This window comes from Corvus cornix, chromosome 1 (assembly GCF_000738735.6).
Source record: "Corvus cornix cornix isolate S_Up_H32 chromosome 1, ASM73873v5, whole genome shotgun sequence".
In the NCBI taxonomy this organism is placed as follows: Eukaryota; Metazoa; Chordata; class Aves; order Passeriformes; family Corvidae; genus Corvus; species Corvus cornix.
Window position 1 is genome coordinate 46,083,579 of NC_046332.1, and position 26,712 is coordinate 46,110,290.

Below are 26,712 nucleotides of genomic sequence, written 5' to 3' on the forward strand. Positions count from 1 at the left end.
GGATCATTTCTTTAATGCCTGAATCATACTGATCTCTGGATCTGTAGAAGAATTTTCCTTCCTGCCAGTTTAGTATTCTTTGGGGGAAACGGATTTTTCCTTCCTTGCCACAGAAGGCTAAATTTCTGAGAACAGGGAATCTGTCTTCCACTGCTTTTAACTATTACGTATTTAAGCATCATGAATGTTGCCAGTGGGCCATAGGTGTGACAGTTGTCATTTTTGGCTGCTAGAAATGATTTCAGAATTGTAAATTTAAGTGTTATTGCAAATTTTTAAAGATACATGATAAGATTAGAATTGTGGGGGTTTTGAGTTTGCTTTCCTAGGTGAACACAGTGTAGCCATACTGTTGTCATTTATCCCTTTTTAATACTTTTGACCATGATGACTAATTTCTATCTGTGCTGACAGAATCACAGAGACTTCAGACAAAGAATTTTCTGATTTTACAAAAACAAATGAACTATGCAGAAAATGTACAGAAAAGAAAATAATGGAAAAAGAAATTATAATTTCTGGACCTCTTGAAACTGTTAATTTATTATGATTGGGGGGAAAGAACTGAAAATTTTGAGTACTAAAGTTTGAAACTTTAAAAAAATCATCTACTCTAGTATAAAACCTAGTATTAGCAGTCCCTACTTAGTAAGGTGTTAGCAATATAAATATTACCTTCAGAGTGAGCAGATGTAATGTAAATGGCTTCCATAATACAGATGGAAATCATAGAATAAATTAGGAATAGAAACTTTTTTTTAACACTACTTGTTTGTAATCCCTGAAAATGTAATATATAAAATACATATGGTCAGAATCCAGTAAAACTTTAAGTAGATGAAGTTGATGTGATATTTGACCGAGCTGAATTGCACTGAAAGCCCTTTGCTGTCTAGTTTCAGCATGAGAATTGCACTGATTATATGTAACCCATTTTTATCTACTAAAGCATGTGTTAATGTATTTTGGAGAGAACACAGTATTCCAATTTATATCTCTTTGAAAATACATCCCTCGTTGCTTGCTAAAATATGATGGAAAGTGTATCTCTTAAAATGAAAGTAGAAATTTCAGCATATGATTTTTAAAATAAATTGAATCAAGTTCCATGAATTCACATCACAAGCTCATGCAGCTGGCAATAGGAGCTCACATAAGCAGTACCCATCTGGCGTTCAGAAGGTTGTATCTGATCAGTTCAGGACAACATATAGGGCATATTTTGTATCTTTGTTCTAACTCACAGGTGGCAGCTCTATCTGCTAATCCAAGTGAAAGCTTCAGCTGGAAATGCAAAACTACTTTTGAACTTGCATATCCTTCCCCACAGATGTCTGAAGCCATGGAGATGTGTTTCTTTTATGATTCCTGTTAAATCAGGGAATGAATTATTGCATTAAGAGTAAAGTCAAGCAATGAATCCTCAAATATCCATTTCAAGACCATGTTTTTTATAACAAAAGAAAGCTAAGAATGACCAAAAATACTTAATTTTGCATGTTTTTGTGTAGTAAAACTCACTGTAGACCTCACTTCATTACATTAAAAAAAATCCTTAGTGTAGAATGATGAAGTAATCACTGTGTTCACTGTATTCTAGCTTGTTCATCTAAAATATGAGCAAGCAGTTTACAAGCATATTTAGTTTTGTTTCTTGACACTGTTAAGTACAGTTAGAAAATTAAATTCTCAACTGCAGAGTATGAGAATTTCAATGTGTTTTTTCAAAGCAGCTTACCATACTTCAGTTTCTAGTAGTAACTTGTGCAACCTTTCATCTTATGAGTCAATCCTATAATTAGTATCCTTCTTTGCCAGAGGCATACTGCATGTTTGTTTTAGGTACAGAATGTCTGCAAGAAATTTAACTTAATCATTACTTTTTAATGTAAGAGCTGGTTAGCTCAATTACACTAGATTAAAGTGAACTTGAAATTCCTGAGTTACAGAGAAGGGACTAATCTGTGACCTGTAGTGGATAGGTACTATTTCCTATGGTATTTTCTTATGTGCACTTACTAATGTGGGTAGCCCTTCAGCCCAGGCTTGCAGTGGCTATAAGCAATTATCTGTTTTCTGTATGGAGTGGGTTTGCAAAGTTCTTATTTAACTTGGCCATTAAGTTATTCAAAATTGTTCCAGGATTGCATGCATTGCAGTAAAGCTGCAGAATGTTTTTTTCAGTCAATTTTTACTTTATTGTTTTTGGGGGTAATCTGAAAAAAATAAGCGGTGGTTACAACTATTCAGTACTTTTTAAACAACCTCTAATAACAGAAGCATTAGGCTGTTTAAAATATATTAATTTAATAACATGCTTTTAAGCAGCATTCAGACTGAAAATACTGGTTCAAATTTATCTCTCATAATCACACAGGTAATTCTGGGAATAGTTGCATTAGCACCACTTCAGCAGCATTGAGTTTTGGTACCTCTGGTATAAATCCATGCTGACTGCTATGGCTTTGGGTACAGAATCCAAGCTGTGACTGGTGTGTGAATATAAAACTCTGCTAAACAAATGCACAGTAGTATGTTGGGGTTTTTATTCTACTTAGTGCTGGTAGTTACTATTTGACTTGATGATCTTAAAGATCTTTTTTGACTTCTAAGGATTCTATGACTCTTAAGTTGCTCGGCTACAAAATACTTAGGCTGTGTTCCACTTAAATTTCTTGTTTTTAAGAAAATACAGTGGAAAACATGGAATCCATCTAGGCTCAAAATTTCCATACTGCCAACCTCCTATTAAGAAAATGATTGTCGAGCAAAAGAAAACTGAAGTACCACAGCAGAGAACTGGAATTACCTGGAGGACTGGAATGTATTGGAAGTAGGATAAAATGGAATAGCTCTAAAACAAGAGTTATGTGCTGAGGACCTTAGCAGTAATGATTCATTGTAAACCAACACCTCATGAGCTGGAAGCAGCCTTATAGAAGAAAGACTAATGTTCCTACAGATCACTTGTATCCTCTACTTTGCTCACCTTTAATTCTTTTGGTGATAGACCTCACACATTCTCATTCTTACCAGTTCACTTGTGCTAAAGCAGTGTGCTGCCAAACTCCTCTTTTACAAAGATCATAGAGTAATCTCACATGTTATTTTGGGCCCTGACATGTGCCTTTGAGTTACAGCCTGTGACTGCTTCCTAAAAACATGAGCTCTTTGTTAGAGCTTTCTTAACTAAAGGGTTGTGTCCACCAGTTTTAGTAAAGTTTCCTTTCAGTCCAGTGGTATGATTCTATGTGCATATTACTGAATGTAATTTATAGTTACCCTGTCTGCATGTGGAAATTTAAGATGGAATTAATGCATCCTAATTTGGGCATATAAAAGTTAATGCTTAGCACTGAAGTTGTCAGCCCAAACTCCCAATCATGGGTGAGAATTTGGTACCTCAAGAGTTCAGGTAAGCCAGATAAGGTAAGCTTCAGTGACTAACCCTAAGCAGTCTTTCAAGCCTTTTCAGAATAATTACTTCTCAAAAGATTCTGTTCCTGGCTTTGTTTTAGAAAGAGAGCCTAAGGTGACAAGCTCTGACTTTCTCTTCAGACCTTCAGACTTCTATACTTCACCTAGAAGCCAATATCAGGTTAGATGAAAACTGCAATCCAACATTGAATAATTGTGTCTGACTCCCTAAAACCTGATCTTACTCTTTCTTCTTTTGAATTAATTTTAAGGAGGAAAATGACTTTTTTAGTGTAGATTTTTTTTTTCTACCGCTGCTATATAAATAAAAACACAAATAAAAAATTTAGAAAAATATTTTTCTTACTTTTTGGTGAAATGTCTCTTACAAACCAAAGCCCATATTCTAAGAGAACTTAGAACTAAAGTTAGAATATGCCAGAATTGAGGCCTGCAACCATAACGGGATTCCCTCATGTATAGTTACTGTAACACAGGTTGTATTTACATTGCTGCATATTATTTCCCACTGGGCCTTTGTTCATTTAAAGCACAGGTTAGGCAAAACCTATAATTCTATGTCTCACTTTATTTGCTACACACTATTTTATATTCTATGCAGAATGTGAGGTATTAAATACTGCTGGACTTTTCTGGGGTTCTGCCACTGTAAAGAAGTTGTTACAAATTTTGCAGTTGTGACTGACTTTTATCTTTTCAATGGAAGTGGTGTAAAATGTTTAATATCTGTTAGCAAACTGAAACAGAGGAAGTCGAAGGCACCCCAAAACCTTTCATTGCTTCTTTACAAAACCAGAGTAGGATGCCACCTTCTTGACTGTGGTTGTGTATAATGGCTACATCTGTGAGCTGGTGATCTTAAGTTCACTCTATGTTCAGTGGAGAGATCATGGGTGGTGTTTAAAACAAATCAGACTAATTACACCCTAAAAGAGCCTTTCTCCTACCCATCTGCCCCCCCAGCCCTCCCCATCCCCTGTAGAGAACGTTCAGGTAATTCTCTCCAAAGCAGATCTTTGCTTTGGTCAGATGAATCTCATTTATAGAGCTTGACTTTTCAAAGATAACCTTTCAGAATATCTTCTGTATTCTATGGCTAGTTCCTACTGACTTCCGTTAAAGAGGGGAGATGTTATGTTTCAGATTAAGTAATATAATGAAGCAAGGATCTTGTATATAGCAGCCTTTTGTTCTGTATAACTTGACTTTATCCCCAAAGCTTTAAGTGGTGAATTAATAACTGCTTTTCATAAGCTATTATTATTTCTGATGTCAAAGCTACAGCTTTTTCATGTGTAATACAGTTTGCATGTGCATGCACACTGATGCACTGTAGGTAACTTCTTTGCAATAAATCACATTTATGATACCTGCAGTAATACAATAAGCATGGCCAACTTCTAAAGGTGTTGACCTCTATGTTACAGAATTTTGAAAATTTATATTTAATCCCATGTATTTCATATTACTTACCCCCCCAAAAAGCGCTTTTAAAAGAAAACAGATTGCAAAGTTAAAAACTTAAAAAATACTAATAGTGTTGGTTATGCAACTCATAACCTTAATTCAGAATTTAATTCAGCTCAGTGGAGTATATTATGAAACTGTCTTAATTACGTAAACATGCTTTTTGTTTTCCCTAGCGCCGACTTATTTCTCCCCCCAACATGTGCCTTGTGTGCACATGTGTGTGGAGAATTTAAGGTAACTTAGTGATACTTAAACATAATCATAAACAGGAGAAACATAGGTGCTGAGCAAGCCTAGGTCTAGTTTATTTAATTTTGTTCCAGCCTACGTATCACGTGACTGTCGGCTGTGCGAAGTGGGGCCCTTACTGCCAAAGTTTACAACTGGGCAAATTCAATTGGAGAGAAGAAGCGAGCTTTTACCAAGCTCAGCTTCTAGCCTAGTGACTAAAACAATCTCCATGAAGGTGGTAGAAGAGTCTTCCTTTCATACTTCTTGGCAAAGGGCTCTGAAGCTTTCTCAGAAGGCAGAAACCCCATCATTACCTCCTCTTTCAAGAGTCACATCTGAAAGGCATTATAAGCCATGCTTGTGATTTCTCTCTCTTAATTTAATTTAAAAATGAGATCATAGATTTTTTTGTTCTCCATAGTTTTAAGAGAAGGTAGAAGCTCCTCTCTGAGTAATTTATGGGAAGAGCAAAGTATATTATCCTTCTCCAGTTTTCTATATCTGTGGGCTGAGCATGGTAACATATGGAACTGTGTTACTCATATGACAGGTATTTCAGATTCTATTCTGTATTTGACATTTCTTCACACTGCATAGGAAGTATGTGACCTAATACAGGCTTCTAGCTTCCCCAATAGATTTGGATTTTAAAATTACAGATTTTAGAGCTTAACTTTTGCATGCTTAAGCCTTGTCCCTTTGTCACTCTTCAAAATGGATACCAAAATACAATGGCATCAATATTTTGTGTGTTGATTTTTAGATTACTCTGAATTATCTGAAATCTGGAAGTTGTGAGTCTTCTGTATTTTATCTCATATATTCTCTCAATTTGAAAATAACTTTTTAAAAATTTAATGTAATAAGTTGTCCAGTGTTGAACACACATGCACACACACGTGTATTTCCACATCTCTTTGAGTACTGATTTTTTATTAGTCATGACTTATAAGTAGGCTCTTTCTGCATGGGATTGCTAATACTTGGAAGAATTTCCTTAGCATTTATATTTTTGATATTCGGTAACAAAAAAATACTAGTACATTACAGAGAGTTTGAAGAGTGAAGATGTCTCTAACTATCAGGATTGCATTTTCCTTTCCCAGTTATTTCAGATTTTAATTGTAGGCCAGGAGGCAACAAGGGAAAGGTACTAAAACTTTATTGAATTTTCTAGTAGAGCTGGAACATCTAGCTGTCCGGACTAAATAAGTTATTTGGCCAATTCAAAAAGTTGTTTTTTTGAGCAAAATAAGGAAATTATTCCTGCACTTAATTTGATATTCAAATATAGTAGTTTTTCTTAATGTATCACTTATTGATCTATTTTTTTATTTGAATATACAATCACCATTTTCTAAAGCTTTAGAAACTTTATGAATGAAATTTATCACAGTATACTCTGTTATTCTGATGACAGAACAGCTTGCAAACAAGTGAGGTAGCGGAATACTTTTACAAAGCATTTTCAAAGCAAGGAAAAAAGCTATAGTTCTTGAAAAGGTATTGCATAGACTATTAGTGATGTTTATGGAAATTCTATGTCAACAAACTTCGGACACAGGCTTGCAATTGTTACGAAATCTTTTGCTTTACTCCCTGGGTGTTACCACAGCTGAACCAGGACAAGGAGAGAAATAACTGAGATAGAAAGTGAAGTGTTAGAAATCACTTCTCATTGAATCAGAGAGAGGCAAAACCTCTCTTATGACTGATTTACATTTCATTTCTTGCTTTACTGGGATTTATAAAGATAAATACATAGATGTATATGGAAGAGCATATATATTCCCTGCCTAGGGGCAGCTCAGCTGCTCTACCAGCCCTCAGTCATAGTCACAGATAGAGCTTTCCACACTGTCATGTTTCAATCTACTGAAAACCAATCCATGCACCAATCTACAACCTCATCACACAGCAGCTGTAAGAGCTTGCTTGAACCTTTTGGAACAGATCTGTAACCTGTATGCATGGAATTCACAATGTTCAGTTGCCCTTTTGATTTATGAAAGTGGGTTATTCTCTACTGGCTAAAGAGACAACCTTCAGACATGAAGGATATTATTCTGCTATTTACATGCATGCCATTGTCATTTAACTAGTGAATATACAGGTAGATTCTGAAGGGTACATGGCCCCCCTCTCTTGCCTTAGCACATGGGTAATGGCAGTAGCTGCCCTCCTGAACAGGGTTTGCTTTTCAGCAATGCAGACTCTGCTTACGTGGGCAATGTCTTGTTAAAGTGTTTTGGGACTGGGAGTGATAGAGTGTGTATACAGAGACTGAATAGAGCATAAACTGTCATAAACAGAGTGAATTGTCTCAAATACTGCACAGAGATGTTTTTGTTCTCTAACTGGGTAGTCCTAAACATTAAATGGGACCGCACATACAGAATACAAAGCATTTCTGCTTTCATTTTCTGTTGAAAAGATAAAAGAGCTTTCATAGCCTGTGTGGGGTGGATGCATTCTATAGTTGGATTTTAACAAGAGGATAGCCTAAAATAGTGTGTTCTATTTTGCAAAACGTGTGGCAAAGAATGTGGTTGAAAGCACAAGTTAGAGGTGATGTATGAAAATAGATTTTCTGCTGTATCTAGCAATATCATATGTTCTGATGTAAGCTTTATGGGACATGGTTTTAACGCATGAGAACACCTAAAAAAAAGTTGTGTTTTCAAGAACATAGATGTTGCCCACCCTCAGCTGTCAGAGATGTGAACTTGGCTTCTAGAAGCAAAAGTCAGAAAGATAATTGTTGCCAACACCACAGTCATTAACAGCAACATAGACTTGGTGCCATCGGATCACACGAGGTGTTTCCAGTTTCTGGAGGAGAGATTTCTTTTCATATTAATAACCAGTTATGTTATGTTGAGGACTAGAATATGTAGTTCAGCAGTGACACAGATTTTATTCCGCTTCCTCTCACTTTTTTTTGCTTACTCTCAGGTATTTTCAGGTTATTTGAGGGTAGCAGTGATCTGAGGCATTACTTTCGTGGAGTGGTATTTTCACATGGCTGGACAGTTCTCCAAGTTGAGAGCTTTATGTATGAAACAATGTTACTTTTGTGCCCATATAGTGGTTCAATTTAGATCACCATGGTAATACCAAGATTTCACATCTATGAATTGCTAAAAGAAAAATGTGTTGCAGAGGTTGGCTATGCCTTACAGACATTGAGATCTGTATCCAGTACTGTGGAATTCATATATATTTTAAATTCACATACACAGTGCAATTGTTTTACCATTTTAAACATAAAAGGCTGTCAGCAGCTGGAGTTTGTGAAAATACACAGTGCAAGAGAAATGGTCTTGGAAATGAATAAACCAAATTTCAAAGATTTTAATTTATAAGCATTTTTCTCAGGATTTCCAAACAATGGATAAATACTTGAATAGTCATTTTCTCCCCTAGGGCTTTTTGGTACATTTATTAAAAAAATAACAAAACCAGCAAAATAAAACAAACCAAAACAAACAAAAAACAAAAGTTGTGGACCATTAGCTAAAGGCTTTAAAGTCTGCACTTGGAGCACATTTGAAAAATGTGGTTTGACATGATGAACTTTTGGGTGTAGGCCGTGCATGCAGAGGGCTGTCCTTTTACAGATGTTGGGAGACTCTGTCCCCACTGTTTACCACAGTCTCCAACAGCAATGTTTAATAAAGTTTCTTACCTCCTACTTGAAAGATCAGGAGAAGGGAGCCAATCTGCTGCTTTGTAAAGACTCAAAGATACTTTCAGGGTTACTTACTTTCCATTTATGTTAATGCTCAGTAGTATATAAAACATATGTATTTTATCTATATGTGCAAATCTTATGCATGTAGTATCTGACTTGTCTATATATATATTACATACTTTTGCTTGTCTGGGGCTAGGTAAACATACTGCCTTCTTATTTTAAATTAATATAAATATCTTCAAATTTGGGGGTTTTTTTTTCAAAATGAAGGAATTTCAAAGTAAGCCACTTTGCCTTACATTGGCTTGCCTTTTCTGTGGATCAAGCACACATACAGATAGCCGCTGCAGTTCAGCTGACAGGCAGTAACTTGTTAAATTACATAACTTGAGGGTATGTCTGAGCCCTTAATTCTTGTCAAATTAAGGTTGATACCACTGAGTTGGGCCATTCGACGTAAAGGTAATGGGCAAACATTTTTTGTAGTAGGCTCCTTTCCCCCGTCAACCAGGAATACCCGTATCCCAGGAATTAACAACATTTTAACCTTTGCATCTTACTTTCAATCCTGATTGTAACAGATGGCACTCTGTCCAATGTTACCATGTTACTGCTTTCTAAGTGCAGTTTGGATTCGTTTGTGATTTTGAGAAAGCTGTCTTTAGGTTAGTATTGACTTGATGTGTTAAGAAAGAAACCGAAACATAATATTGCACGTTTTATTCTCCTCAACTTTAGTAATTATTATATATTTCCTGTATCCATGGAAGAAACATACAATGTTGCAAGTTCTGTTTAACATGGTTGATCTACCACAGAAAGCTTTCTTTTAGGTTTGCTGATTCCAGTAGCGACTGTAATGAATCATGGTTCCAAAAAAAAAAAAAAAAAAAAAAAATTGGAGAAAATAACCATGAAATAAGTGACAAAAGAAGTCTTTTTACATTTTGCCCTGTCTCTTGTTGTTTGGTATAATAGGCCAAAAATCCAGCTATTCCGTTTATTGGCAGAAATTTTAGTGAAACAGCTGGGATTCATCTGTTCCGTATTAGCTGAGTTACTGCTGTTTAACTGTCTTGGATTAACAGAAACTTTACTTGCTTTTAAGGACCACACCTTTGCATATACTGCCATTATAATGTAATATTGGTTAATTAAGGGAAGAATGTGTGTTTAGGCTTACTGTTCAAAATTATACAGGAGACAGTTTGATATTTTGGGTAATTCTTCTTCAACATAACCACATTTTCAGAATATGTTAGACTGAAAACTTTAAAAAGGAAATCAATTTCTTAAATAAAATGTGGATAATATGCACATGCTTTTCCAGAATCAGGAAACTGTGTGCACCTCCTCCCTCTTTTCTGAATGTATCACATCCAGATCACAAAGTGTTTATTTGGGTATTTAAATTTAATCTTGTAATCATCTAATAGATGTAAGTACAAGTTTAAGATGCAACTCCTTGTTTTACTGAAGTGGGACCATGGTCAGTGAGAAGAAAGAGTTTATGAAAATGCATACATGTCTGAGTAACACTGAAAGCAGAGTTCAGCAATGCCCAACGGGCCACTTCTACAATAGCAATCCACTTCTGAAATGTTGGTCTCTGCAGGGAAGATCACTATCATTGTAATTAGAGCTAGACTACAATGGACTGCTCATAGTAGCTATTCCAAAAAGTTCTTTGAAGGTGAAGATGAGTGGTAGGCATTCTCAGGAATAGAAAATTGCTTTCTCAAGTGAAAAAAAATCAACCAAATAAAACAAATCTTAAACATCTAGATGGCTAAAAAAATTTTAAATCTTGCCATCCCTATTTAAAATGAAATCACTGTATTTCCAGTTTGAATATTGCTGATGGGCATTAGAGAAATATATAATTTATGTTTTCCTAGAACACATAATATGTAATCATACTTGAAAATACATGTATTTTGTGAGCAAATGAAGAGAGACAAAAATAGAGAAGCTTCACCTCCCTTGCTCTATTTCATTTTTGCCCTTCAAAATTGACCATTCTTTTTTCTGCAAATTGTGAAGGCCTAATTACTAAGAACTGTTTAGTTCTCTTATGTACATTAATACAAATAGGTATATTGATACAAAAAATACTTGAAGATGTTCTGATCAGTTGTTTTATTGTCTGGTTTTTAAATACTTGTCCAGTCTGTCTTTAACCTTCTAAAGATTAGAGCAGGCAGTTGACTGGAATTGAAAACCTGATACCAAAGCAGAGTCTGATCTTCACACCAAAGCCAGTACACATTGCTATATAGACAGGCTTTTATATAGATTTACTGCTCTCACAGGTATCCTGGCACTTCATGCAGAAATTTCTTCAGTCTGCTAAAACTATAAACATAAAACTACAGCTGCAAGAATCCTAGAAACTGAGTAAAATGTTTTCTCTGTGGAAGATTGAGATGCTCCTGCCGAGAGCAGGAGCAAGTTATGACAAAAAGATTATGACACTGATTGCATTTTCTTTAAAATTAACGTTGAAGATTTGGAAAAGAGGCCATAGAACTTAGCTCTGTGATGAATAGTAATTATTGGAGAACATGAGGAGATGGATAGGTAATAACTATGTAAGAGCAAATATATCTGTGCCAGTGGCCAGTCAGTCTCAGAGTTATTAAAGTGTGTCCTGATGTTCAGAGGGAACCTCCTGTGTTTGAGTTTGTGTCCGTCACCTCTGGTCTGAGAAAAGAGCCTGGCTCTGTCCTCTCTGCACACTCCCTCCAAGGATTTATACAAATCAATGAGGTTCCTCTGAGCCTTCTCCATCCCGAGCCATCCCAGCTCTCAAACTTTGATTGTAGGAGAGAGAATCTCCAGTTCCTCAGTCATTTTTGTGTCTCTCTCTTGTACTTTCCCCAGTTGCTGCACTCTGTGCAATTTGGCAAGTCAAAAGCATATAAAAAAGATCTGCTATAAATTTGCTCTTCAGATTTTGATGTGACAGTGGAACATAATAGTACAAATTGAAGGTAAATGGAAATATTTAAGCAGATGTAAATGCAGTAACTTCATGCTGAAATCAGGAAATGAGCAACTAAACTTTCTTTCTTCTGTATAATGGCCATGATTTAATCTCTCCACCTTTTTATATTACCACATTTACTAGCAACTGCATGATACTGTAAGCCACAGAAACTGTTTTTATTTAATACGTTTGGTGGGTTATTTCTTTAATTTTCTGGATTCTTTCTTTCATAGAAGTAGTGTTTTCTTTGGCATTAGGTAGTCTAAAGACTTAGAATTAAGTTGATTTTTCAAGATGCCTAGGTTTTGTCAATCTAGGCATTATAACAAAGTAATGTGGTATCACAAACCCTGTGGTGCCCATGTTCAATGTGTGTAGAGGAAATACATAATTATTGTGGAAAATTCCTGAGTAATACAATTCCTCTGATTGCACTAACTGATCTAGGAAGTTCTCTCCTGCCATATGAAATTGCAATAATGATATTGAACAATTGTATTTATGTACAATCTGATTAGAGGTTTTAATATACTCTGACAGATATTTATTTCACAATTTAAACTTATGACTGTATGGACCATTTCTTCGGATATTATAATCTTTAGGTTTTAACCAAATATCTTCTGGGGTAAATAGGCACATTAACTTATTTTTGTAAGTTAGTAAAGTACAGATTGTGGCTTCTTAAAAATTTGCTGTCATAGAAGTACTCTGTGTTTTATTCCTTTTTCTCATTGACTTTAGGAGGACTTTAAAGTAGATGAAATAGGCAGGCTGTCAAAATTCTTAAGTTGTTTAAAAGATAATTTAATTTTAAAATACATAATTAAGGTAGTTTCAACAGTTGTAGTTAAAGTTTGGATCCTTTAAAAATATTTTTCGCTTTCCACCTAAAGGTAGCAACATTTGTCAAAGCTAGAAACATCACTTAAGTCTTTACTAATACGGATATAAATTCAATTTGTTGAATGTTGACTAGAGGGATTATCTAGTATTAAAAGAAAAATCACTGAAGAAAAAAAGTCATCAGAGTTGAAATCCTAGGTTTGATCTTGGAAATGACCACGGTGCCATGACATATGCAACAAAGCAGGATCATAATTTTGACAGCATTTGAACTTCTGGGGGTGTCTCAGTGCCCAGAAAGTTTCCTTAAGGGAAGTTCATGTATTTGTGACTCCCTCTAGTGGGTCACTCTCTCAACTCTATGCTAGGAAATGTTCTCCATATTAAATTCATGTGACATTAAACATTCAGATGTCTTTGTTTTCATGGTGAGGATCTGATTCCATTCTCATGGACAGTCTGAATGTGTCTGTGTGCATCTCCACTCATTATCGCATATTTTGCAATGTATCTTTTCTAAGACTTTGTTTCATACTGAGGTTGCTGTTGATCATATCTATTTATATGTGCAATTGATCCATTAGCAGATGAAACATTCTCTTTTTTTCCTGGGCCACAAGCCTCTTCTGTTTCCCAGATTTTCATTTACATGACTATATTCTGGAAATGTCTGCAGTTTGCCTTAATTATTATTTAATTATATTTCAGGTACCACCAAGGTAAATCTTGTGAAGATCCCTTCAACTGCTTCCAGTCCTCGAGACACTGCTCTGGCAGCTGTTATCTGCAGTGCACTTGCAACAGTGCTCTTGGCTCTTCTCATCCTTTGCGTTATCTATTGCAAGAGGCAGTTCATGGAGAAGAAACCAAGCTGTGAGTTTCCAATTATTACTGTTTCTATGTAATATTTATAGGGTGGTATTAGTTTGGCAGATCTCTCTGTAGGTAAATAAATGAAATGCCTACATTATTCAAGCAAGTTTAGCATTGAGATGGTCAATGTAGCAGAGCCCAGGACTCCGTTCAAGCTTGCCAGCCCAGCGTGGAAGTTCCAGCTGCTACTGAGAAAATGCTGTGTAAATGTCCAAAATACTCCAGTTGCATCAACTGCATGCTGTGCTCTGCTAGATGCTGCACAGATACATTTGGACCATTCATCATCCAAGATGGGACATTACAGAGTTGCAAAGTCAGTGTGGAAATACCACTTTGAAAGATCTGTTCATCAAATGCTGTTGTGAAACACAGATTAGGTCATCAAGATAATGAATGTGGCCAGTGTAGATGAGAGATTTGGCCTTTAACAGTTTTAGTTTCATGGGCATATTCAAGATTAATTAAATGCCTAAGACAGATTTGTAAATTTCTTTTAAATCCGTAACAGCTCATCAATATAATTTCTTTATAATAAACATTTTTCTGCCTCTTAATTTAAATTAAGAAAGAAAAAAGTGAAAAGCACTCTAGTTCCCATTTATTGTTTTATAAAACTTTTATTAAAATATGTTTATAGCATCTAATGAACCCTGGATGCCAAACAAGAATAACGTCTAGGATGAATTAATGCTATTGTTGCTTTCAGCACAAGCAGAAATAAAAAGGTTTAGAGAGGCATTGTAAGAATTTTTCCTAACCTAGAATTTGCTTTACAGCGTGAGTTTTGAGAAATTCTGACACAGTGAATTCAAATTTAATTCAGGGAAGTGTAGTAACTTGTTTGCCTTGGCCTACAATTATAGAGATTAAAGGAAATCTGTAAAGCTCTTAAAGAGAATATAAACAAAATCCCAGCGGCTGAAAGCTGACTCTGGAAAATTTCAGATGGGAATCACTGAGAATCGTTAAACACTGCAAAAAGTGTAACAGTGAATAAGATATACTCTCAAATAATCCAAATGAGAGCAGATGTCTTCCTAGAAGAGGCTGTTCAAGGGTTTGTTTCAAAATCTGTGGTTTACGTTATAGGAAGCCACAGGGAGTGTGGATCTTTCAATTGCAAAATGTATGGACATACTTTATAGCATGACAGTTACACGTTCTGTGAAGAAAGAGGCCTCTGAGCAGGAAAAAGGGTAACACTCACTAACACAGATTTTTATTCACTTTGTTCAAAGGGTCTTTGAGATCTCAAGACATTCACTACAATGGCTCTGAATTATCATGTTTTGATAGACCACGGCTAAATGAATATGACCACAGAACATGTTGCCAGTGCCAGAGAAGTACATCACAGACATGTGGTATGTTAGGTCTACTGAAAGGTGACTTTGTTTTATCTAACACTTGAGTTATGACAATTAGATTTAACTGCAGAGCTGATACTGTGAAACTACCCTTTGTCCTAGGCTAATTTCTCAATAAGCAGATAGGATTTTTAAGTAGCTGTTTGGGGGGTTTTGTTTTTTCCTGTATTCATTTCAGTGACTTCAATTGGAAAAAAAAATTAAAGCGTCTATCTCATTTCTTTCTGTTAAAAATAGCACTGCATCTGGCTTTGAGACTTAAATTAGTGTGAAGGCTTCCAGAGTACCAGAAAGTATCTAAGAATATGATACGAATGCTAAAGGTCATTAACAACCTGGACAATTCAAAGACTTGGCATTTTGTGAAGTCATATCAGAACAGATGCAGTTATGACATTAAGAAATTAATTACGTAATTTAACGCAAAAGCACAGGCTTAAATATCATCCTGATAGCTTAACTTAGAATGCTTCCACTTACGTGCATTCAGCTGAGAAGAAAATCAATTTAAAAAATAGATACTCATGACTGGCTTCTATATTACTTTTGGAGGAAGGACTTGGCTTTTATAAATAATTCAATTTTAAAAGAATAAAGAAGCTGTTTTTACAGCAAGAAATCTCTTTCCTCAATCCATGTATTATAATGTAACTGGCAAACCAATACTCAAGTTTGAAAAAGAAAAGAGGCTAAGTTTATACAGAGCTTTGACAGTTTTAACACTATTAAATTAATTTTCATTCCTTAGGACCAGTTCACTTGATTCCCTCACTGTGCTGTGATGAAACCTGTAGCATGGAGCACAGCAGTCACAGTTGTGCTTTCCACTCACAGACCACGCTTAATGAAAGGTAACTTAGTTTTACAAATGTGTATTAAACATGAAGTATTTTTTTATGCAGTCAAAGTAATATTTATACAGAGACAACAGCTGCTTGAAGTGGAATGAGGGATTTTGATGAACTGTAGCCATATCATCCCATGTTGTGCAAGAACAGGTTTATGGTGAAAAACTTAAGTATTACTTAGTAAATGCTGACTTGATACATGGGCTCCTCTGAAGAAGTGGCTTCTCTGACTAGCAGATAATCTTCATTTTATTCTGTGGTACCTCAGAGGCTTTGGCCACCCCCTCTTCTGCTAACGGTTAGCAAGTTGCTGCATAAACCTGTGAATCTAGTGGGACTGAGGTACAGTTTACAAGTGGCATGAAGATTTTTTTTTTAGGAACTCTTTAGGACTGTAAGGTTTGAAATATCTATTATTTCTGAATTTCTAGCAGATTTTAACCTTTATTTTCTCCTGATCAGCTAAGTGCAGTAGTAGAGTAGTTATTTTTACAGCAGGGCCATGAGCTAAATATATAAAATTTATGGTGTCCTTCAGAGTTTCCTGGTTACAGATTTTAACACAGGATGTATTTATTTCTTTTAGCTAGAATAATTTTCCATATAAGGTTTGAATTGGTCTTGAGCTGTTTTGTTCTTATGGCCACATGTAACTAAAAATGTAGAGGCAGCTTCTTCATAAGTATTGTTTGCGCAAGGTGACTTAGCGACCTAAGCACAAATATCTAAGTTTTCTCTAACAACTTGTTTAAATGCCGACAAGCTTGAGTCATCCTTGTATACCGCCGAGGCTGACAAATGGAGAGCTGTGTACTTTTTGAGGAATCTTTTGGTTAAGGTTTTAAAAATAACTGTAATATCCATGCTATGTGGACATCAAAGATCCTGTGGTTCCTTCCAGTAGAAATGGAGTTTATGCCAGTTTCCTTTGCCAGAATAATGTATTTCCTTCAATTGTGGTGCAATGTCCTGACTTTTGGCCTCATCTCTGAAAATGCTTTGTGTGTATATCAAAGCTATTAAAGCATCATGTTTTGGAAATGAGTAAGGCTACTTAAAATCTGTTATAGGCATGTTAATTGGGATGAGTTTTGTCACACTGCATGTCAGACTTAATATAGCCTTGGCATTTTTATAAATCTTTAGACAGTTTTTGGAAATAAAATATACTGTTATAACTTTCTGGTTTTGTTAATAGTTATTTTGGTGTATATATAGTGAAAAACACCACTGGACTTTTAACAGAGTTTGGCACATGTCACTATTATCATGCACTTCAAATATACTTGAGGTAGATAATACTGAGTTTCCACTTCTACTTTCTTCCATTTTCCATAAAATAAAAATAATGCTTGCCCTTCTTTAATACTATGTCCTTTCCATGTGAAAGAGAATAGGAGAAAAACTTGTCACATTTTGAGGGCTAGACAGCACAAACTGGAAAATCTAAAGTGAACGCATTTTCAGGTTTAAAGCAAACACATAGTTTCAAGCAGTCTTGTCTTGTTGCCTGTTCCATTCTCCCAGTCTGAAGCCACTTTACTTCTTTTACTTCTATTAGATATTTGTCTGTCTAGGGTTTCGGGATAAAAACAAACACAAACAAAAAACTACCAAACCCCCCTAGTGCTGAAGATTCCAGAGTCTGCCCAACCATCTTTGTTGCTGCACTTTGAGCCTGTTATATCTTGTCTTAATACTCCCCTCCCCATGCACTGAGAAAAAACAAAATCCTTCTTCTTTGTGGCAGTGTTTGTGTCTGAGTGCTACTATAGTATTTTTGTCATATTTCTGACCGTAAACAACACCAACTGTTGGGGGTTGTTTATGGGCAGAAATCCTGGATTCAGTGGATTCACTGGAATCCTGGATTCACTGTCTGAAGTAGTGTTCACCAGAGCTTTTGTCATTTCCAGACAAAGAACAAACTGTTTTCCTTCTCAATAGATTTTTTTTTGTACAGGATGTCTCTAGAGAATTAATATAACCCTGTTAAACCTTCTTGAAATACCTATAATTACAAATGACAGTAATTACAATACTGATAATATTTTCTGGAATGCTTTGTAAACCATGTGCCTTTTATCCTTCTGCAGAGCTTCTGATTCTGTTGGAGAAATGATTCCTGCTTTCCTTGGTTCTCTTTCACATTCCACCTGTGGAGACATTCCAGATGCTTGGCCTCTTATGCAAAACTCAGCTTGTTGTGACAGCATTTCTGTCTGTGAATCATATTCAGAACTGGCTGGAGGATCTGCAAAGTCCTGCAGCCCTGAGACTGAAAATGCAGCCACTGTTGGATTGGATAATAACCAGGAACTAAGTGAAGTACTTCTTTCAGCTAAGTCTCTTGATGGAAATGTTGCAAAGTCCTTTGAAATCTCCGAACACAGAACATGCATAGAAGCTTCATCACTTCAGAACTCGGTGACTACTGAAACCCAGCCAAAGACAAAGTGTAATGGAACAACAAATGACTCTACAGACTGATAAAGAGGTAAAAAACGTAACTACAAAGGAGTGAGAATGAGTGCTCCAGGCATGTAGAGCTAGATAAAAAGAGAATTCTAAGAAGGTGTAGGGTTATATGTCTCCATAGGTTACACCTAGCTATTGCTGAAATAAATTAAAACTCTGCAAGAGATCCAGCAGTTTCACATTTTTAAATCATTAACTGAATTTGAAAGGTGTAATTTTGAAAACTGTGGTGTTGAAATAATATTAACCAGAATACAGGGGTAAGTCTGTACACCAGTCAGCTTTTATCAAGGAATTTTTTCATTAAATTTCAAGGGAAAAGTTCAGTTTAATAGCCTTATGACCAAACCATTATGTGAGGCTAGCCTTTGTTTATGAGGGAGAACTGAGGAGTTGGCTTTGCTTATTGCAAACAAAGCATTAAAGACATACAAGTGTTCATCTAAAAATATTTGCAGAGCCTTTCTGTGGAGTTACTGCAGTAGTAGTAGAAACAGAATAGAATCTCAAATGCCTTGTAATGCCATTTATATTCCCATGTCATCAGATAAAACATAAGTTTGTCCATAAAATGCAATTTAATCTATAAAAGGTCATAGAAAATGCAGGGCTGAGGTCAAAATGCAAAGAGGTGATAAACAATTGTCTCAACTATGTAACAGTGGAACTGTCACAAAAAGTCATTCTGCTACTGCTTCATCATTATATCTTTTTGAATATTAACTATGCTCTGTATTTTTAAAATGGAATTTTCTACTCTTGGGAGTAACCTGGAGCCTCAAGTAACTAATTCGTGAAAAGATTCCAAATTATGGCCTGTGTGCTGATGACACGTGGTGGTGTTACTCCAGGCTTATGCAGGCTGTGGCTGGAAAGCTGACACAGTCTCCCGTGCATGAACTCAGAGGCAGGAACACAAGAAGTTGCCACTAATATGCACCAAATTTAATTAAGAAAATTGTGCTATCTGTAATTATGAAAATTTGGGGCCATCTGCAGAAATAAAACTTCATTCCTTTGATCCTCTTCCATTTGGTTTGCATGCCACTTTTGTTTTATTCCTAAATATGAAGTAGAGAGTAATTAGTATTTCGCAAAAAACACGCGCATTCTGAAAACATGTAAGTGCAACAGTTTCTTTGTAAATCCGGCCTTAATTGCTTAGGTGACATTGTCAAGAGGAGGAAGGGGATGGGAACTGTTCAATCAAGAATTGTTTTGCCATTGACTTCAGTGGGACTTAGCCCCCTGAATATCTGCTGCTGTCACTGACAATATCAGCCTTATCCAGGTGGCACGTATTTCTCTCAATGTGTTATTTAGAGCACAAAGTTCTGTCTGTAATGATGCTGGGCGCTCTCTGCCCATGTGTTGGATCACAGCTCTCATGGTTTCCTTCTTGTGTGTGCCCAGTACCATGTGGGGACTGTCGTATCCTGTAGCTGTGTGTGGGAAGGGACAGTGATGTGGCTATGGCTGCAGATCTCAACACTGCTAGTTCCCAGCTCTCTTGATGTTTTAAGGGAATGCATTTCCATATTAACAAGATTTAAAAAATCAGAAGTTTGTGGGTGTTTTCCCACTAAATCATGCATCAACTTCAGAGGTATGCGATTAATATTATTTAAGTTTTCTTAGATCAAAAGAACCACAGAATTTCAAAATATGACTACAAAAATTAGCTTTTATTTCACTATACTTGTTGTGGTATATGAATTGTAAATTTTCTTGATTCCTATGTGTATGGAGACAGCTTTTCTAGCATCTGAAAACCCTGTATGCTTTGATAGTTTTCTGCTATCTTCTATTACTACTGAGATTTGTGTATAATTTTGAATAATCAACTTCTTTGGGAGGCTTAAGTTTTTCTTCATTTTTTTCCTCATATTTTTCCTCATATTTTCTTCATATTTTTTCCATCAATAGACCCCACTGATTCATTTTGTACAATTTCTCCACATTCAGACTCTACAGTGCATCATTATGTGTGCACTTTTGGCAGAGAAATTTCAGTGGTGTTCACAGGACAGGACCAGGACTAGGTTTACCTGAGATGTATTCTCAGGATGAATACTGCCCAGCTGTACAACTCCAAGAAAATTATTTTATCTCAGTCTATACAATTTTTTCCCACTTGCCCTTCATCTTTCATGTCTTTTTAAAATATTTTGAGGGAAGAATGGTCTTTGTACTGCCTATGGGTGTATTACAGTCTTGCATAGGTCAATGTTTTATTATATTTCAAAGACAATAATACCATAAAATCAGAATACAGCATATTTTTATATGTGTACACTCAAGTATAAGCTTTTTAATGTGGGTTTTAATATAGTTTCAATCTTCAGGTTTAAGTGAATTTTTACAGCAAGCAGTAAGTGTACTCTACTCTTTTAGTGTTCAGTCAAATATAGAAGTACATACAGGTTTCTTATTAATTTATGTAACCACTCTCCTGTCACTTTTTTTTAGGGACTGAAGCTATTTCTCTCAGCACTAAAGCTGAATGCTTCCCTTACATTCCCTGCTGATTCTCATCAAACATAGTCTGGTCTTCCGTGTTGCATGGGTCCCAAACCAGCTGGAACAAAATAGCATCATTTCACACCTTCTGAGCAGTTGTGTCTGAGCTGTAGCAGCTGTGAAGTGAAACTTCAAGGAGCATCCTATGAGGACCCTGAAAGCGGATTTATGACCTTTTGCATCTCTTCTTCTGTTCCCTCACAGAATCTCAAAACATCTTACAGAGTGAGCTTAATAGTATATGTAAATACAGCAGGAAATACAAATGCTTCAGTGTGTTTAGGGAGGGTCTCTTAATATGGCTACAGGTGTCAGAAGATGTGGGACAACAGGGTGCCAGTTACTCTGCCTGCAGATTTGTGCATGCATTAGGCTTTTTTTTTTTTCTGCTGGTTTTAAATTTAAATAATATTCCTATTATTGAAGGATGTAAAAAAATGATTTCTGTTTATGCAAGGATCACCTGTTATTAAGCTGAAGCGTTTATTATGTATTACAATATAGTCAATAAGCTAGTTTGGGGAGTTAAATTAGCATGTTACAGTTATGTATGGTTGAAGTCCCCTCCATCCAATTATTACATTTCTGGGAGGTGGCATTGTTCTGTTTAATGTAGCAGGAGATTAGCTTTAAATTAGGTTTAGTTGAACGAAGGTCAGACATATAGATAAGGACGTTGTGTTTAATTAGTAGTCTCAGTATTGGAATACAGCACTTCTTGTTATAGCATATAATTTTGGATGTTGAAATAATTGTAATCAACTGTCGAATCAAACTGTCAGACTATAGCAGGTGTGCCATGAAAGCATTTATACAGTGAGACTGTTACCAAGATTTTTTATTAATGCATTACTTTTAAGGGTCAAGCTTCATGGTGACCTAATTAATTCATTTAGGAGTCCCTTTCATTCAAGACACTCTGTCCTCACTGTAGTACTGTGTCAATTAAAATTTTCCACACAAAATATAAAAAGCAATTTGCTTTATCACATTCCTTAATACCTTTTTTTTCAGCCATTTTCATCCCTAAAATAGTTTTTGCTTCTCTGGATAATCCCAGTAACCTCTACTGATTTGTTACACTCAACAGGCTCACACTTGTCAGTGATGAACTCTAGCAATTATTCCTTAAAGTACCCAATGTGCCTTGACTAAAGCAAAGCAATCAGCAAAACAGATGCAAATTTGCAGTTAATATTACTCATCTTTCCACACATGGTTTGTGTGGCAATGGAAATGTTGAGACAGTATTCAGAATCCATTATGGAAAAAGACTTTTGTTTTGGAACACACAGAAGAAGGTTGGACATGCACAAGAAGAGCTAAAAACAGTACAGGCTGCCGTGGCAGGGAGATGCTCCAGCTCTTCCCCAGTGAAATTATTCATTTGTGCAAGAGCCATGAATAACAGTTCCCAAATTCAAACCAAAGTGAACAAGTTACCCAAGTGATTTTTTTGCTGTTGTTTGGTTTGGTGTTTCAAGTAGCAGATTCCACCTTTTGGTCACTGATGGAATAATAAGCAATTATACAGTACAATTACTCAGATAAATACTTTCACGTATATATTTAAATATGAGTAGTTTTGAATAATTTCTTTGTTTACTTGCATACATTTAAGAAGTTACAAAACATTATTTTTCACTACATGTGCATGAAGAGATGTGTGCTTCTTTGTACATACTTTGTAAATAGAAAAAATATCCAATGTGCATTTCAGTATATGGCAAAGTATTTTTAGAACATATGGAAATTTAACTTTTCACTAGTAACAGTTCTTGAAAAAGCGATGTTCAAAAATTTTGCCAGCATCTGCCACAGTAAGTATGTTTTCCCATTGGAATTTAAACTTTGTATAATTGTTTTTGTTCAGCAACCCTAGAGAAAGATGCTCTTCTTTTTTACGGAGTGACAGCTTGAGAGCAAATTGGGAGGAAAAAATTAAGAGTGTTTTTTAAATATGTGTGTATATTTTGTATATACTTTTTTTCTTAATTTAACCAAATTGGTCCTTTGTATATTGCCTGTGGCAAGCAATGTTGTACATGCCAATAGAAAACACACGCTACCACTGCATTTAGCCTGCCCACATGTCATGTCTAGGGACTTACAGTGCTGTTTTAAATACTCCTTTAACAAATGTAAATTAAAATCTTGTATAAATTGTTTTGTAATACTTTTTCTACTTGTGAATAAAACATTATGTGAACCAGTCTTGGTTTGTTGACCTCAAATTAATAATAGCATTCTATACAAATTTAGTGATTAATTCTTCTAATTCTTTTAGAATTCCATAATGGTGTAACTGTATTAAGGTCGTGGGAGAATTTGGTGCATCTTTGTCTTGAGATGTTTGCTATTTAGCAGTAACATCATTCTTTAAGCAGGAGGACCCTGAAGAAGCAGTAAGTTAACATCAATGCTTAAAATCATAGTGCTTCAAAACTTAAAAATTTAAGTTTAAAAATTCTGCTTCTCAAGAAATGGGGGGGTGGGGGGGAGAGAGAGCTGGTAAGCACCACAGATTACAATGTCTTAGAAAAGAGAACCTGGTGCTCCACACAAGTAGGCTGTTTCAGACAAGACAGATAAGTAAATGAGAGGAGCTGTATTTTTGAAGCAGGATTGGAGTCATGGCCCCAGTTTAAATGGTTAAGAAAGGAATGGCGCAGTCCTACTGACAAGAGTAGAAGACTGAGAAGAAAGAGTAATTTGATAATTGCATAAAATTGGTCCCTATGATAAAGCCATAAGCTGTGGCTAGAAACTGAACCGAGATAGGGATGGCAGATAACATAAAGCCTGGGTGCTCATGCTGGAGTGTGGGAACACAGTTGGTTTTGCCAGGGAAAGGTTGGGGGAAACTCGAAAGCTGCTCTGTCCCTGTCACTGGTTTAGTCAAGCAAATTTCCCATTGGTTCTTCTTGGTGTATTGCTGTTATTTCTGTGGTCTTTGAAGTACATAATTCAGAGCTTCACTGGGGATCCCCTGCCCAGAATAGTAAGGACTCCTTATACCCCTGTGCCCATGTGGTGCACTCCTGAGCAGTCTCCTAGTTGTTTTGTGCTGTGACTGTCGGAAGTGGCAGCAGTTCACCTGCCCAGCCCACCTGAGTGTCCTTGGAGTTCACTTGAAGGTGTGCAAGTCTGCACAGCAGTATGGAGCATGTTTGGGAGGTCACTTTGTGCCAAGACAGGGAGCTTCATGACTCTCAGCACTGCCAGGATTGCAATGGAGTGCCCCTCCAAAATTAAAAAAAAAAAAAAGAAATAAACAGGAATTGAAAAACAGATACATATTCTGTCTGGAAACAAAGTACAACTCAGAACATGTGCTACGTGTGACCACTTGCATACACATTTGCTCATATCAATTACTATATAAATGTCATTAACAAGGCTGCAATTTTCCAGCCAAACTTTCCAAAAGGTCTGCAAAAAACCCACCCACCCCAAAAATCTTTTCCCTGCTTGCTTTGCTATTCAGTACAACAGTATTTCCTGCCTTTTCTACAAGGTAGACCAAGGCCATAATCCAGTGTTCCTCATCCTACCAGGAGTTTGAGATCACATGGCTTTTCCTTTGTTGTGGGCTCTTTGAGGGCCTTTGGTTTGCATTCCTATGAAGTCCCTCCAAGGAGCAACCTTCATGCATTAAATTAATCTTCTCCCTGTCTCTGGTGATGGAGGTTTAGATCTCTACCTGCAGCACATTCCAGCGCAGACACTGCTGCTTTGTTTTGCCCTTTTAAAAAAGGGGGATTGAAGGGGAGTGCAGTGTTTTATCAGGCACCGAGCAAGCTGAGGCTGGGCACTGCAGAGCAGAGCCACACAATGCACACTTTGTGCTGGCAGGGTGCAATTTAATCCATATTTAGTTTTGGCCTGAGTAATGGTAAAACCCACTTGCTCTTCACAGAGCAGCACATGAGCCGTTTCGATTATGTCCGATAAGGTAATGTTTTCAACAGGATAAAAATAAGAGTGGGTGGATTTGCTGGGGAGCCTGCTGGTTTCCACAACAGCAGCGAATGATGGGATTAGAGGAAATGTTTTCTAATAGCCTACTGATGGAGAGGGTGGCAGATTGGGGGCACCCTGAGGCTTCTACACAGCACCACAGCTTCAACAGCAGGGTCAGCCGAGTAGGACTGAGGGGGTTTTCCCATCATTTGATTTTCTAAATCCTTATCACCACTGGATTATTTTCTTTTTCTTTTTCTTTTTCCTTTTTTTTTTTTTTTGTCCTGACAAAGGGAGATTTGGCTTGTTCAAAAGGTTATAAATGCTATTTTTCTAAAGCATTGGTGGAAAAGCAGACAAAAAGGGAAGGCAGCTTTTAGAAAGTGCTTCCCCTGAGCCTCAGTCTTTGTGGAGTTTTCCATTTCTTCTGCCCAGGTCTCAGTTTATGGATGGACAATTCACATGCTATTTAGTATGTGAAAATTCCCCTAAGTATAGCAGCTAATATACCAAAATTTGATTGTAACCAATAGGTTAAGGGAGAGCACTGATTTACAGCTTAGAAAAAAAAAAACCATTAGAATTCAAGAGATCATTTTGATTTGCCCCAGATCTGTATCAGACAGTTCACTGGAACATAACGATAAACATACATAAATACAGGATAAAGTAATAAACTTGTCACCTTGCACATGACCTGAGGCAGGGCATCGTCCAGGTCAGTTACCAATTTTACTCCTAAATCCTTTAATGTGAGGAAATTACAGAACACTGTGGACCAGTTCAGGGGAGACCTGTACACCACCCAAGCACTTACTCTGCATGTGGCAGAGATTACAAAATGAACTGAGAACATTAAAAAAAACCCAACAAAACCTAAAGGTTGTGTTTCAAATTTTTAAATGCCTTTCAGCCCAATAATCCAAGTGCCCTAGACATTTCATAGGCCAATATGGGAGCCTTGGGGGTGGGGGGAAAGTTACTATAAAGACCTACAGACAGTCCGCTGTGGCTCCCTTCGGGACTTTTCAGAGCACCACACTGGAGTATTCATGGAGTGGATGCAGTCTCTCTGCCAGGGTTGGTAGCACCCAGAGGCCCTGTCTGGCCCCTACAGAGGAGCTGAGAGTGCAGCAGCTGCTCGAATGCTCCTAAGCTGGAGGGGATCTCCAGATGTTTGTGATGGGGATGTCCTGTGCCTGCACGTGCCTGTGCTTCCACACCGTGGGTATTGCACAGACCAATATTGAACAGAACAGCAGCAGCAGAGGTTATTCGTTATCAAACAAGATTAATGAGAAAGGACTGTCTAGCTTTTAGTGCACCAAAAAAAAGAGCAAAATGGGCCATTACATTGCAAAACATATTTTAAAAGCCAAACTAAAGCACTAGTCTACAGCCACCTTACTTCTCTAACTTCACGTTCACCTAAAGACAGAAAAACGCTGCACCATCCCAAAGCAAAATGAGGCAGATCTGGAATCAGCAGAGTAACAGCATCTACCACACCAGTTTTGTCCCTGCATTGCAAATGTGCTTTCTTGCATATTTATGTTGATTCCTGCAACATCTGCCAGCTGAGCTTAACCTGAACAAATTCAACAGCAAGTATCAGTTTGGCCATTTGTTGTCTCTCTGTTGCAAGAGAAAAAAGAAAGTTTTTGGTCAGCCTGGTGCTGGTTTACGTTGTTAGATACAACAGTCGTTGTGTTCCTTTATCAGAGTTTCAGCTTTATTAAACCTTATCCCTATGGATGTTCAACAATTGAAGTTAAGGGGACACTGCACCTGTGCAAGTGAAAATATCTTTCTGACTGAGATACCAAAACAGACCCATAATATTCCAGCACATAACACATTTTGTCAAAGTTCATCACACTTTTTTGGTTATTTTGAGACTACAAAGAAACAAAAATCCTCAATCAAAAAAATTTGTACACCTTGACAAAATGCTGTGAAAATTCACCTAAGGAAGTTTCTCTGGGAAGG

General features: G+C 36.6%; 1 protein-coding gene across 4 annotated transcripts in view; it reads left to right on the forward strand.

Moving 5' to 3' along the window:
• TNFRSF19 (TNF receptor superfamily member 19) overlaps positions 1 to 22,974 on the forward strand; it is a 59,532-nt gene extending 36,558 nt beyond the window's left edge. For all 4 annotated transcript variants that reach the window (XM_039565337.1, XM_010400495.4, XM_039565351.1 and 1 more), the window contains 5 exons: positions 13,380 to 13,544; positions 14,786 to 14,911; positions 15,663 to 15,765; positions 17,859 to 18,259; positions 20,710 to 22,974. In XM_039565337.1, the coding sequence (XP_039421271.1) occupies positions 13,380 to 13,544; positions 14,786 to 14,911; positions 15,663 to 15,765; positions 17,859 to 18,252 (788 nt within the window). In that variant the 3' untranslated portion in view covers positions 18,253 to 18,259; positions 20,710 to 22,974. The remainder of the gene's footprint in view (positions 1 to 13,379; positions 13,545 to 14,785; positions 14,912 to 15,662; positions 15,766 to 17,858; positions 18,260 to 20,709) is intronic.
• The last annotated feature ends 3,738 nt before the right edge of the window (positions 22,975 to 26,712 follow it).